General features: G+C 40.9%; 1 protein-coding gene across 1 annotated transcript in view; it reads left to right on the top strand.

Annotated features, from left to right (window-relative positions):
• The window catches only part of LOC120023442, a gene marked incomplete at both ends in the record, with an annotated part of 359115 nt that overhangs the window by 99459 nt on the left and 243547 nt on the right, over positions 1 to 16109 (top strand). The window contains 2 exon segments of the mRNA XM_038967467.1: positions 1856 to 2034; positions 5699 to 6732. Coding sequence (XP_038823395.1) covers positions 1856 to 2034; positions 5699 to 6732 — 1213 coding nt within the window.

The raw sequence follows: 16109 nt of genomic DNA, 5'->3' as shown, positions 1-16109 counted from the left end.
CCTGCCTATAGCTATTAATGGTATATATGTATCTTGCTACACAATTGGTATGGAATTAACCCAAAAGTGCGGCCATAGTTTTATCTTCAATGCCTCCCACGGGGTGCCAATATGTTGTGACGTTGTATTAGTTAATGTGACGACTGCTGCTCATCGAATGATTAACGGTTTATAATTGCGTAATTAAATGAATCAGACAATTATTAACTCATTAACCTGGGCACCATGGGAAAATTAGTTTTATTGAGTTTCTATTTCCCAAATTACCTCAAAGAATATCAGAATATCGATTTGACAACAGTCGCTAATTAATCAATTTCCTCTACAGTCTCATTGTGAACGTCGCATAATCCAGGAATCTGCACAAACCCGAGTCCCACCAATGAGTTCGTACCACACCAATTTTAGTTGACTATTTATTTACTAGAAAGCTAAAATGATAATAGAAGATACGCATAAACAAAAACACAGTCTAGGCTGTTGATTAGAACTTAGTACAACGGGCCAACACACTCTGACGCGTGTTACCCCAAAATGGGGATTTAAAAGAGAGAAAAAGAAAAGGTACACGAGAGAAATATCCCTTTGGGTGCATTTGACAGCTATGCTTATTTGAACCCTAACCTTGCCCCGAACTGCCGCACTTATGGGTCAGAATATAATGATGTACTTACGTGTTGAAGGTCTCCGCTGTGGGTCTCTCCGCGTGGGCCGTTTAGGCTTCAAGAAATGACGCACTTCTCGGGTGCAACTCTCTGGTTGTCCTCACGATGTCAGTGTCCTTTTTGCTTAGTGGTCTGATTCCTCACCCTTGTTCTGAAAGTATTCTTCTGAGGACAGCCAGCCCTGTAGCTCAGGGCTCACGGCGTAGGAATGAAAACAGTGTAGATACCACGATTCGATGGGGGGTGGAGACCGGGTGGTCCGGCTTGAATTCACCCGCTTAGATGCAGCTATTCATCCATAGCATGAGAAGAAAAGGATTCCTTTGTCTTCAACCTCGTGTTGTGTTTTGGGTTCGTTGACTACTCAGACCTTTGCTGCAGCTCGGGTCACTTAGTCTGATATGTTAATTCTTAACTCACATGTCTTATACCCTCGGGTCAGATGTGGGCGTAACCGCCTTTAGGGCAATTCTCTGGGCCTACCAAGTTATGAGGCAAGGTCTAGATTTTACTCAAATCCAATTTTAGACAACTAACTTCACATTTCATCTTTACCAAAACATTCTCTTTGATTTGAACATTTTCCACACAACGTACAATGTATAAACATCAAGCATATACTAGGAAAACTCTTAAAGTTACAATGTTTTCATAATGACGTCGTCCTTTAACCTTTAATAACAAAACAAAAATGACATAAATTTTCATATTCCATCTATCGTCATTACCACCATTGTGGCTGACGGAAACCATTGTTCCAAAGTCCATTTATTCCATGTTTAATGTTCTGAGGCCGGTTCTCCATAGTGAGAGGACAAAAGAATTTTGTCTGTTGCCTAAGATTTACAATGGGTGTGAGGGGTCAAAAACCCCCCACATCTTCATACCCCTAGATCTCTCCTAAGTTGGGGGTGAGAGATAATCGGTACGGTCATGACACCTCATACAAGGCAGCATTATCATGAAGAGGTTTCATTCAGGTCTCTCTTTAAATAAACACTGTCTTTGGCAGGAGGAAAACCAAACTTCGAGGAACCAAAGATGTCCAAACCAGCAAGACGACACCTCTGCTCCCAATGTGGAAAGAGTTTTAACCAGTTAGGAAGCCTGAAAGCTCATGAGCGAATACACACAGGGGAGTTGCCTTACCACTGCTCCCAGTGTGGAACTAGGTTTACCAAATTAGGAAGCCTGAAAAGACATGAGAGGATACACACAGGAGCGAAGCCACACCATTGCGCCCAGTGTGGAAAGAGTTTTAACAAGTTAGGAAACATGAAATCTCATGAGCGAATACACACAGGGGAGAAGCCTTACCACTGCTCCCATTGTGGAAAGAGTTTCAGAGAGTCAGGAAAGCTGAACGCTCATAAGCAAATACACACAGGGGAAAAGCCTTACCGCTGCTCCCACTGCGGAAAGCGTTTTAACCATTCAGAAAAGCTGAAAGAACACATGAGACTGCACACAGGGGAGAACCCTTGCAAATGCTCAGACTGTGGGAAGACATATTACTCATCACGGTCACTTAAACGTCATGTGAGAATCCACACGGGAGAATAATTACTTCTCCTCGTGTGTAAATTCATGTTTCACATCACATTGACTTAAAATTCATTAGAGAACATACACAGTGCTCCAATTTATATTGTTGACTGAGAATGTGTTTACTTGTTTTTACCATATTGAATTGTACAAAGTAGTCTTAAACATATATTTGTATGTTTTTACGAGAAAACATGAAGTGAATATGGAGTCTGTCAGTTTGAATATAGAGTAGATCAGATTCCATGTGTTTAAATGGTCCTTTTTTAAACTCTGACTGTGTGTGTGTTTATCTGGGTGTGTCATTCCTCCAGCACTACAGATAGTACAGTGATATTTGGATGTGATGCATTTGCTCCATTGTTTACATTGGGGGGGAAAACAATTGAATCAATTTTAGAATAATGCTGAAATATAACAACATTTGGAAAAGGTGAAGGGGTCTGAATACTTAACGAATGCACGTGTGTGTATACTGAACCAAAATATAAACAACAATTTCAACGATTTACAGTTCATATAAGTCAGTCATTGTAAATAAATAAATTAGGCACTAATCTATGGACTTTACATGACTGGGCAGGGGCGCAGCCATTGGTGGGCCCTGGAGGGCATACGCCCACCCATTGCGGAGCCAGGCCCAGCCAATCAGAATGAGGTTTTCCCCACAAAAGGGCTTCATTACAAAGAGAAATACAAGTCGGGTGGCTGGTCTCAGACGATGTGGAGGTCCTTGGCTGGCGGCGTTATATGTGGTCTGTGGTTGTGAGGCCAGTTGGATGTACTGCCAAATTCTCTAAAACGACGTTGGAGGCGGCTTCTGGTAGAGAATTTAACATTCAATTATCTGGTAACAGCTCCAGTGGATATTCCTGCAGTCAGCATACCAATTGCACACTCCCTCAAAACTTGAGACATCTGTGGCATTGTGTTGTGATAAAACTGCACATTTTAGAGTGGCCTTTTATTGTCCCCAGCACAAGGTGCACCTGTGTAATGATCATGCTGTTCAGTCAGCTTCTTGATATGCCACACCTGTCAGGTGGATGAATTATCTTGGCAAAGAATAAATGTTAACCAACAGGGATGTAAAAAATTCTGCAATCTTTTTTTTTAGCTCATGAAACATCCAACACTTTACATGTTGCAATTATATTTTTGTTTATTGTAGTAACTATCAGTTTTAGGAAAAATATTTCAACTTATTTTTTACTTTACTCAATATATGACTTCAGCGATAGTCAACATGTTGAAAACCTGTGAATGTCTAAATAAGAAATTGGGCCATTTAAACAGCAGGTGTCGAACACTTTAGACAACGGGGAGAATTTTTTGATGTGCTTTGTGTCTTCGACGTAAAAACAAGTTTTAGACTTCCACACAAAATTACTTATTTACTTATTTTATGTTTAACCTGTTGAGGATAGAGGGCGCTATTTACACTTTGGGGAAAAGTCGTGCCCAATTTAAACGGCCTCGTACTCTATTCTTGCTCGTACAATATGCATATTATTATTACTATTGGATAGAAAACACTCAAGTTTCTAAAACCGTTTGAATTATATCTGTGAGTAAAACAGAACTCATTTTGCAGCAAACTTCCTGTCAGAAAGTGAAAAATCTCAAATCGAGGCTCTGTTCTAGGGCTTGCCTATAAATGTGCTTGATATATATTAGTATACATGCACTTCATACGCCTTCCACTAGATGTCAACAGGCAGTGAGAGAAGAAATGGAGTGTATAACTTGATCTGAGGTCGAATAAAAGCTCTTGGCATGACGTGACACCAGTTTCCTGTTTTCTGGAGCGCGCGAGAAGGGACCTGGTATTGCCTTCTGAAAAGCTGTCGTTATAGACGACTAATATCTCCGGCTTTGATTTTATTTGATAAATGTGACAATATCATCGTAAAGTATGTTTTTTCAATATAGTTTTATTAGATTATTGAAATTTTTTCGGGACGTTAGGCGTGTTGCTTTGTCTGCGTTTGTTCACGAAGGAGAGCTTCGCGCCACTTTGCTAGCTTTCCGTGCTAATTGACTGCAGAAGAGGACATTCTAAAACCAAACAACGATTGTTCCCGACAAAGGACCCATTGTACAACATTCTGATGGAAGATCATCAAAAGTAGGACCCATTTTATGATGCTATTTCATATATCTGTCGTACATGTGTACTATTAGTTTGCGCCCAGATTTTGGGCACTCTCTCGCCATAACGTAAGCTGGATGTCGTAATGAAGTTATTTTTAGAATTCTAACACGGCGATTGCATTAAGAACTAGTGTATCTATAATTTCCTATACAACATGTATTTTTTAGTAACGTTTATGAATAGTTATTTGGTCAGAATAGGTGAGTGTCCTAAAAATATCCGGACTTTCTGGGAAAAAGATGCTACGTTAGCACAATGTATAACCACTGATTTCAGCTCTAAATATGCACATTTTCGAACAAAACATAAGTGTATTGTATAACCTGATGTTATAGGACTGTCATCTGATGAAGCTTGTCGAGGTTAGTCAAAAATTATATATCTTTTGCTGGTTTGTTACGATCGCTAGCTTTTGCTGCTGGTAAATGTCTTGTGTTTCTGGCTATTGTGGTAAGCTAATATAATGCTATATTGTGTTTTCGCTGTAAAACACTTAAAGAATCGGAAATATTGGCTGGATTCACAAGATGTTTGTCTTTAATTTGCTGTACACCATGTATTTTTCATAAATGTTTTATGATGAGTATTTAGGTATTTCAATTTGGTCTCTGAAAAATGTCTGTGCATTTGTATTTGGTGGTGAGCTAACATAAATATACGTGGTGTTTTCGCTGTAAAACATTTTAAAAATCGGACATGTTGGCTGGATTCACAAGATGTTTATCTTTCATTAGCTGTATTGGACTTGTTAATGTGTGAAAGTTAAATATTAAAAAAATATATTTTTTGAATTTCGCGCTCTGCCTTTTCAGTGGAATGTGGGAGGAGTGGCGCTAGAGGAACCCCTGTCCTAGACAGGTTAAGGAAGTGTGTAGGTCGCATTCTGTATCATACAGCTATGAAAGTTATATATTTAGAACAGCTATGAAAGTTATATATTTAGAACCACCTGCTCAATTGGAATCCAGCGACGTCTGTGTCCTAGAACTGTTTAGTTTTTTGTGTTCGGACTGGTAAAACAGGATGAGTAAAATAAGTAATGTAAACATATCAGTAATTACCAGGAAGCTCTACATTTATTTTAAAATCACACTAAGATTGTTAAAACTGGCCTCAGGTTATTGAGGGATCTGATTAGGATTTGCCCTCATAGCAAGGTTGGTTTATCATGTGGAGGTTTCATTCAGGTCTCTATTTTTTAAAAACACACTGTCTTTGGCAGGAGAAAGACCAGACTCAGAGGAACCAGAGCCAGGGATGTCCAAACCAGCAAGACGACACCAGTGCTCCCACTGTGGAAAGGGATGGAACCGATTATGGGACCTGAAACAACACAAGAGAATACACACAGGGGAGAAGCCTTACCACTGCTCCCAGTGTGGAAAGCGGTTTAACCAGAAAGGTAATCTGAATGAACATGAGAGAATACACAGAGGGGAGAAGCCTTACCACTGCTCCCAGTGTGGAAAGTGTTTTAAACAGTCAGGGGAGCTGAAACGGCATGAGAGAATACACACAGGGGAGAAGCCTTACCACTGCTCCCAGTGTGGAAAGAGTTTTAACGATTTAGGGAACCTGAATCGACACGAGAGAATACACACAGGGGAGAAGCCTTACCACTGCTCCCAGTGTGGAAAGCGGTTTAACCGGAAAGGTTATCTGAATGAACATGAGAGAATACACAGAGGGGAGAAGCCTTACCACTGCTCCCAGTGTGGAAAGCGGTTTAACCGGAAAGGTCATCTGAATGAACATGAGAGAATACACAGAGGGGAGAAGCCTTACCACTGCTCCCAGTGTGGAAAGTGTTTTAAACAGTCAGGGGAGCTGAAACGGCATGAGAGAATACACAGAGGGGAGAAGCCTTACCACTGCTCCCAGTGTGGAAAGAGTTTTAACAATTTAGGGAACCTGAATCGACACGAGAGAATACACACAGGGGAGAAGCCTTACCACTGCTCCCAGTGTGGAAAGTGTTTTAAACGGTCAGAGGACCTGGAACGACACGAGAGAATACACACAGGGGAGAAGCCTTACCACTGCTCCCAGTGTGGAAAGCGGTTTAACCAGAAAGGTCATCTGAATGAACATGAGAGAATACACAGAGGGGAGAAGCCTTACCACTGCTCCCAGTGTGGAAAGAGTTTTAACGATTTAGGGAACCTGAATCGACACGAGAGAATACACACAGGGGAGAAGCCTTACCACTGCTCCCAGTGTGGAAAGTGTTTTAAACGGTCAGAGGACCTGGAACGACACGAGAGAATACACACAGGGGAGAAGCCTTACCACTGCTCCCAGTGTGGAAAGAGTTTTAACGATTTAGGGAACCTGAATCGACACGAGAGAATACACACAGGGGAGAAGGCTTACCACGAGAGAATACACACAGGGGAGAAGGCTTACTACTGCTCCCAGTGTGGAAAGGGTTTTGACGAGCCGGGGGAGCTGAAATGGCATGAGAGAATACACACAAGGGAGAAGCCTTACCACTGCTCCCAGTGTGGAAAGTGTTTCAACCAGCCGGGGGAGCTGAAATGGCATGAGAGAATACACACAGGGGACTTGCTGTCTTATATTGTTGACTGATAATGATTACCTGTTTTTACCATATGAACTTGAATTGTACAAAGTATACTAAAACATATATTTGTATGTTTTTATTAGAAAACATGAATTGAATATGGAGTTTGAATATAGAGTAGGTCAGATTCCTTCTGTTTTAAATGGTCCTTTTTTAAACTCTGACACTGTGTGTGTGTTTATCTGTGTGTCATTCCTCCAGCACTGCAGATAATCAAGTGATATTTGGATGTGATGCATTTGTTCCGTTGTTTACATTTGCAATGTTGGCCCACTGATGATTTAATGAAATGAAAATGTTCACAGACTCTGTAATGCAAAATGTTAATTGTATGTGTCCACATATCTGAGTATGTGACTAACCTTGTGAAACTGTCCTATTATAATCTGGTGGATGAATCAGAATTAGTTGGGTAACATAGATAATTAAGATCTCTTATCTGCATAATATGCTGATGTGATATACTTGTTATTAGAATGTATCCCTTCGGACTCTGGTGATGGCAGTTGCACTTCTTCCCTCAGCTGGGGCTCAGTCACCTGGGGCCCAGAGAGGGGAGAGGTCAGGCTTGTCTTTCACATGTCCCTGGTGCTATGCAGAATATCAGGAAGGGAAGAGGACAGGAGGGAACATTGTCTTCATATGTGAATGTATCTGTTAAACTATGTGAAGGGATGGTGTGATTAATGGGGAACCACTTACTGGTTTCCACAATGTCTGTGCGCAAGTCACTCCCTCCTTTGGCATTGGGGGGAGGTGTATGGCAGTGTCTGGAACCATTGTATGTCCTCTCTGATGTTGCACTTATCCTGGGATAGTGTATGACCTAGAGGCTCACTCCCCTCAGTGAGCGTGTCCAGGAGTGGGGTCAAGAAGGGGTTTTACTTGAGATGGGGGTATCTAGAGTTGACAATTGAGTTATGCCATTGGATGAGTTGGTGTTTTTGTGCTATGAAGTACCAGGAACGAGATTAGAACCTCGTCTTAGGGACCAAACTGAATGATAAATTATAGCGAATGCTATCTGGCTACGGGATACTCCTTTCTCATTATAAAGTCTCACTTTGTAAACTGTTCCTAATATCTGTGGTTTGTTATGTCGACTAGGGGGGTGGATCTTTGCTATAAAAGATCTCAGTAGCCATTGTGTTGCCACTCTCAACGGTTCATTAGAAATAGTGAATTGTTGAAAGTCATTGCAAAGATCTTATTATTAAAGATGTAGTTTAAGTATAACTCTGATTGGTGTGTGAACTTTGTCTCTCCACATTTGGTAATACAGAAATTAACCACCACAGACTAACCTTGTGAAACTGACCTATTATAATCTCCTGTTCTTGGACATAACTGAGTATGTGACTAACCTTGTGAAACTGTTCTATTATAATCTCCTGCTCCTGGGAGTATCATCCTGCGTTGCAAACCAGCTGCACCTGCATCCTTGTATGAATAAAGTTCCTCCCAGGAACAGGAAACTATAAAGATATGTGCTCATCACCCAATGCTTCAGGAATTCAAACTGTCTACACTGCGCTGTGTAACTGTTATTCTCTCTGAGCTCAGAAATAAAGAATCTTGGTTTGACTTGGACTCCAGCAGATCCTTATTTTATAATATCCACCACAACTCTCCCACAGATTGCTGTTTATCATTGTCTCAATGAAGAGTTCTTTGTTTTACTTTCCTGGGGTCAAACTGTTGCGTGAAATAGAAAATGTCCTCTTGTCCCGTGCACTGTAGTCAGCAGCTCACATATACAGTGATGGTAGGCTACATACACAATGAGATTATTATGGATGAGAGCAACATTATTTGTCAAATGGCAACCAAGCATCAATCATCATGTCACCAGAATAAGACCATCCAAATGTATTGGAAAGGAGCATCAAGCTCATCACATGCAGTTTCACCACCCTGTGAAGTTCATTACTTATTTCATCTGTAGCCTAATAAACTACATGGTTTCCCAAGTCGTAGAGGGAGGACCACACAACATATCATCACTTGACTCCAAGTTAACTAAGATGTGATGTTTATTATATACATATTTGCTCATAAAGGAGTTTCCACCTCCATTTCTCACTTATACATTTTTACTGACACAAAAAGACCCCACCATGTCAAACGAACTAACATCTGTCTGCATTTATAAAAGTGTACAGGCATATCCTGTTTCCATCAGCCCCGTCATTACTTTAGAAATGGTTGGATCAATATCCACCTTCATGATATGGATGAAGCCTGATTTGGAATGTCTGAGTAGTTCTGATGTCATAATACACTCCTGTGATAATCAAGTGATATTTGGAATGTCTGAGTAGTTCTATCTGATGTCATAATACACCCCTCTGATAATCAAGTGATATTTAGAATGTCTGAGTAGTTCTTGCTGGCTTCATAGTTTACTCCTCTGATAATCAAGTGATATTTACATGTGATACATTTGCTCCATTGTTTCCATTTGACGTCAGGAAGAGAATGGGCTGATCGTGGTGGTACTATTCTATAGGTAAGGCTGTCCAATATGAATGTTCAATACACACAATAGGTTTGATCGGTAGCCAGTTAGCTAGCTGCTACGTCTTTGTCCACACAGCAGCTAGCTATCAACAAAGTAAAAATGCCCTCCAGGACTGGTGGTGGCAGCAGTGTACTACAACCACTGTTTACCGGAGCTTCCTGAGGGGGAAAAAATTAGGCTGTATTTTGCTTGATTAACCTTTCATTGCTACCAAACCCGGATCCGGGAGCACCCCCATTACAAAAGCTGACTAGCATAGCCTAGCCTACAGCTACAGGGATATCATATAATAAAATGTTCATGAAATCACAAGTCCAAGACACCAGATGAAAGATACAGATCTTGTGAATCCAGCCATCATTTCTGATTTTTAAAATGTTTTACAGGGAAGACACAATATGTAAATCTATTAGCTAACCACCATAGCAAAAGACACAACTTTTTTTTACTCCACCAGTTTTTTACTCCATCAGTAGCTATCACTAATTCGACTAAATAAAGATATATATAGCCACTAACCAAGAAACAACTTCATAAGATGACAGTCTGATAACATATTTATGGTATAGCATATGTTTTTTTAGAAAAATGTGCATTTTTCAGGTATAAATCACAGTTCTACATTGCAGCTGCAATCTGAAATAGCGTTGGAAGCAGCCGGAATAATTACAGAGACCGACGTCAATTACCAAAATACTCATCCTAAAACATTTCTTAAAAATACACAGCGTACAGTATTTGAAAGACACAGATCTTGTGAATCCAGGCAATATTTCAGATTTTCTAAGTGTTTTACAGCGAAAACACAATAAATCGTTATATTAGCATACCACATGTGCAAACATTACCCCAGCATTGAATCATGGCAAAAAGACCGATAACTTTATCGCCACCAAAATATATTAATTTTTTCACTAACCTTCTCAGAATTCTTCCGATGACACTCCTGTAACATCATATTACAACATACATATAGAGTTTGTTCGAAAATGTGCATATTTAGCCACAAAAATCGTGGTTATACAATGAGAAAAGTAGCTAAACTGGGCAGAAAATGTCGGGCGCCATCTTGGAGAGTGACTTAGTCTAATCATTAAATAATCATAAACTTGACTAAAAAATACAGCGTGGACAGCATTTGAAAGACAAATTAGTTCTTAATGCAATCGCTGAATTACATTTTTAAAATTAACCTTACTGCGCAATACAAGTTGCGCCAAAGCGAAGCTACCCCCAAAAAAATGCCAGCTTATGCGTTTAACATTTTTCAACAGAACAACGATTTATCAGCATAAATAGTTCTTACTGTTAGCTGAGCTTCCATCAGAATCTTGGGCAATGTGTCCTTTCTCCGGTCTAATCGTCTTTTGGTCGAAAGATGTCCTCTTGTCCGGTCGAAATGCCCACTAACGTTCGGCATGTACAGGCAAAGTGTCCAACTCTTGAAAGTGCGTCAGAAAGAAATGCCAGAAAATCGCAATAAACTGATATAAACTGAAATAATTCGGTTCAAAATAACAAGATTATGATGTCTTCAAAGCTTATATCGAATAAAAACATGACCGGAATTATCTAAGGAGCTAAAACCAGAGCTTCCACAACGATAGGCAAAGCTCCTCTTTGCGCCAGAGCGAAGATCCAAAAGAATGGCCACCGTGATTCCAATCACTTTACAACCTTTGGGAATGACGCAGAAAGTCCATTTCAAGTCTCCCTATTCGCTGACACCCAGGGGAAGGCGTATGCAGTGCATCTCAACCAATAGAGGACAGGCAAATTAAAATACAGATCTCAGAACAGCCAGTACAATTCTGAATTCTGACATACACATAGGAAAATTGCTCTAAGTCGAGTTCTGTTTCACCCACAGACATAATTCAAACGGTTTTAGAAACTAGAGAGTGTTTTCTATCCAATAGTAATAATAATATGCATATTGTACGAGCAAGAATTGAGTACGAGGCAGTTTAATTTGGAGACGAATTTGGACTATGTCGAAATGGCACCCCCCTAGTGGCAAGAAGTTAACCATCCAAAATGTTATGTGAGTAAAGTCATACCTTATAAAAAAAACTCACAACAGGTGTGATGGAAACAGGTTCTCAGAAGACTGAGGTGGGTTTTCCTCAAACTTTTTACCTGGGCTTTGCTCCTTTCATATTTATTTTGATCCTGACAAACTCCCCAGTCCCTGCTGGTGACAAGCATACCCATAACATGATGCTGCCACCACAATGCTTATTGTGTGGTTAATGTGTGGTCTATCTCCAGGTCATCAGACTGATAAATAGTCACCTCTAGCCAGCCTCCGCACAGTATCCTGCCCTGAACTTTAGTCACTGTTACACTGCCGTCTACCACCCAGTACTCCACCTTGTATTCTAGTCAAGGCTCATCCTATATAACTACTACTGTACACACCTTTTCTATTCATATACAGTCCATAATGTCTATGCACACCATCATATACATTGTAAACTAACTGTATATATATTTATATTCCAGACTCTGACATTGCTCGTTCTACTATTTCTATATTTCTTCATCCTTGAAATAAATTGTGGGGATTTGCATGTATTGATTTGTATTGTTAGATATTACAGCACTGTTTCAATACAACAGGGATGACATCAGAGAAATATGTGTATGAGACCAATAACATTTGATTTGATCTGGTCAGAGGTGTGCAGACAACAGATGGTGTTTATGGTGCAGAGGACTGTGGACTCAGTGGAGGACATCCCAGCCACTTGGCAGTGTTGACACTGTTACTTCCTACCTGACTGGTAGTAGGACTTCACTGCTACTTCCTATCTGACTGGTAATAGGACTTCACTGCTACTTCCTATCTGACTGGTAATAGGACTTCACTGCTACTTCCTATCTGACTGGTAATAGGACTTCACTGCTACTTCCTATCTGACTGGTAATAGGACTTCGCTGCTACTTCCTACCTGACTGAAGGCTGTAGGAATGAAGATATACGATAGCATAACTTCCTGTAGGCAGTGTAGCATAACTTCCTGTAGGCAGTGTAGCAGAACTTCCTGTAGGCAGTGTAGCATAGCTTCCTTTAGGCAGTGTAGCATAACTTCCTGTGGGCAGTGTAGCAGAACTTCCTGTAGGCAGTGTAGCATAACTTTCTGTAGGCAGTGTAGCAGAACTTCCTGTGACAGTAGTGAAATGAATGACATTGAATGAAAAGGTGTGGCATTTACTTCTGTGTATGTCCAATGTATATTGTGTGATCAAAATCTACTATAGAAATGATAGTTTTCTTAGTTGACCATACTTCAATCAACTTTCCCAGCATGAACAGCAGCCTCAGAACAATTTCGTATTTATAATGACAGCATGGCAAAATGCCTCCTATGGGGCAGTAAACACAGATCTGGTTACTTTGAAATTCTGCCCCTGAACAAGGCAGTTAACTTCTCTTGGGTAGGGGGAAGCATTCGGAATTTTGGATGAAAAGCATGCCCAAATTAAACTGCCAGCTACTCATCCCCAGAAGATATGCATATTATTAGTAGATTTGGATAGAAAAAAACTCTGAAGTTTCTAAAACTGTTTGAATCATGTCTGTGAGTATAACAGAACTTATTTAGCAGGTGAAACCCTGAGGACAAACCATTCAGATTTATTTTTTTGAGGTCACTCTCTTTTCAATGAGATTTCATTGGGACACCAGATTTCGAAGGGACCTTCTTGCAGTTCATACCGCTTCCACTGGATGTCAACAGTCTTTAGAAATTGGTTGAGGTTATTCCTTTGTGTAATGAAGAAGTACGGCCATCTTGAAGGAGGGTCACTCGAAGTGTCCTGTTTGTTAGAAGCGCGTGACCAGAAAGCTAGCTACAGTTGGTTTTAATCCTGTATTGAACACAGATCATCCCGTCTTCAATTTTATCGATTATTTACGTTAAAAAATACCAAAAAGTGTATTACAAAAGTAGTTTGACATTTTTTGCCAAAGTTTACAGGTAACCTTTGAGATATTTTGTAGTCACGTTTCACAAATTGGAACCGGTATTTTTCTGGATCAAACGTGCCAAATAAATGGACATTTTGGATATATATCGATGGAATTAATCGAAAAAAAGGACCATTTGTGATGTTTATGGGACATATTGGAGTGCCAACAACAGAAGCTCGTCAAAGGTAACATGAATTATATTTTTATTTCTGCGTTTTGTGTCGCGCCTACAGGGTTGAATTATGCTTCTCTTTCTTTGTTTACAATGGTGCTATCCTCAGACAATAGCATTGTTTGCTTTCGCCGAAAAGCCTATTTGAATTCTGACATGTTGGCTGGATTCACAACCAGTGTAGCTTTAATTTGGTATCTTTCATGTGTGATTTAATGATAGTTAGATTTTTATAGTAATTCGCTCTGCATTTTCTCTGGCTTTGGCCAAGTGAGACAGTAGCGTCCCGCCTAAACTCAGATTTTTGGATATAAATATGAACTTTACCGAACAAAACATACATGTATTGTGTAACATGAAGTCCTATGAGTGTCATCTGATGAAGATCATCAAAGGTTAGAGATTAAAACCTCTAAGAACTACCCCCCCCCCCTTCTTTCAATTTCCACCTGAAGACATACCCAAATCTAACTGTCTCTAGCTCAGGCCCAGGAGCAAGGATATGCATATTCTTGGTACCATTTGAAAGAAAACACTCTGAAGTTTGTGTAAATGTGAATTAAATGTAGGAGAATATAACACAATAGATCTGGTTTAAATAATACAATGAAAAAAACAATACGTTTTTTCTTTTTAATTGTTGTATCATCATCTTTAAAATGAACAAGATGTTTTCCACTGAAATTGTCCCCATATTCATAAGGCAACAGTACTTGTGCAAAGTTTCAGAATGATAACTTCCAAAATGAGTGTGCTACATGACATTTATCATGAGGTCACCCAGGTGTCCCACACATGTAGCCCAAATGTACCCAAGTGGCCAAATTGGTGAAGGTATACATTTTGAAACAAATAACTATATACAAAATACCAAAATGGTATTCTAACACCCCCCCCCCCAAAAAAAAGTTTAGATTTTTTTTTTTAACAAAATAACATGGGTAACTATTTACACACTTTCAATATTTGGAAGACCCTCAGTCCTCTATCAAATCAAATATATTTACATAGCCCTTCCTACATCAGCTAATATCTCAATGTGCTGTACAGAAACCCGGCCTAAAACCCCAAACAGCAAGCAATGCAGGTGTAGAAGCACGGTGGCTAGGAAAAACTCCCTAGAAAGGCAAAACCTAGGAAGAAACCTAGAGAGGAACCAGGCTATGAGGGGTGGCCAGTCCTCTTCTGGCTGTGCCGGGTAGATATCACAGTGGTTGTAGAGGGTGCAACAGGACAGCACCTCAAGAGTAAAAATGAACAGTTTAGGGTTCCCATAGCCGCAGGCAGAACAGTTGAAACTGGAACAGCAGCAAGGCCGGGTGGACTGGGGACAGCAAGGAGTCATCATTCCAGGGGGTCCTGACGCATGGTCCTGGGGCTCAGGTCCTCAGAGAAAGAAGGAGAGAAAGAGAGAGCATACTTAAATTCACACAGGACACCGGATAAGACAGTAAAAGTACTCCAGATATAACAAACTGACCCTAGCCCCCCGACACAAACTACTGCAGCATAAATACTGGAGGCAGAGACAGGAGGGGGTCATGAGACACTGTGGCCCCATCCGATGAGACCCCCGGACAGGGCCAAACAGGAAGGATATAACCCCACCCACTTTGCCAAAGCTCTACACAATATTCTGCTGCTGATGCCAGATGCCATAGCAGTCTCTTTCTGATGTAAAGCAGAGGGTCACCGAGCATGTGGTGCATGTGATGGGGGACTTCATCTTGCAAACAACACAGCAACGCCTCCACGCTGTGCCCTTTTGGCCCTTAGGGACATCCATGCCTGCACAAATATATTTGGGCAGATGAACACTTGTGGCAGGAGCAGAAGGGACAGGGTGTGGTGCAGTGGTGCTGTAGCCAGCAAGCTCCTTGATGAGCTGCTCTCTGAAGGCTTTCTGTGAGAGGAAGGGCTTTCCACAGCTCTTAGCCATTTCCTTGTGTAGGATGAATGCATTCACCACAGCAATGTCGACGAAATGATAGAAGAAGGTCTTGTACCATTTCATTGTCTTATGCAGAACATTGTAATAGCCTATCAGCGCATCTGATAGGTCCACACCTCCCATGCTCTTGTTGTAGTCCTTTACTGCAGCTGGAATGGGGACATTTTTGGTGGTCCATACCCCGGCACCATCCTTGACACGTCTGACCACATGATCCCCACTGAAGGACTTGTGGATTGTTGTGCACATCACCACCTCTCTGGTATCCATCCACTTTACAAAAAGCAGGTCATCTTCACGGATCCATCGCATGGTCCCCCGCTCAGCCCGCTCAGGCATGTCGTTCACCTTCGTCTTCGGAAAGCCCACCCTGTTGGTACGAATGGTGCCACAAGCCCACACTTCCCGCTTCCTAAGGTCTGCAAACAGGGTAGGGCTTGTGTAGAAGTTATCCACAAACAGTTTGTAGCCCTTCCCTAGCAGTTGAAAATCCAATAACTCCATTACAGAGTCATAGCCAAGTCCCTTACCGGTAGCAAA

Source organism: Salvelinus namaycush, chromosome 2 (genome assembly GCF_016432855.1).
Source record: "Salvelinus namaycush isolate Seneca chromosome 2, SaNama_1.0, whole genome shotgun sequence".
In the NCBI taxonomy this organism is placed as follows: Eukaryota; Metazoa; Chordata; class Actinopteri; order Salmoniformes; family Salmonidae; genus Salvelinus; species Salvelinus namaycush.
This window is presented reverse-complemented; position numbering and strand designations above follow the sequence as displayed.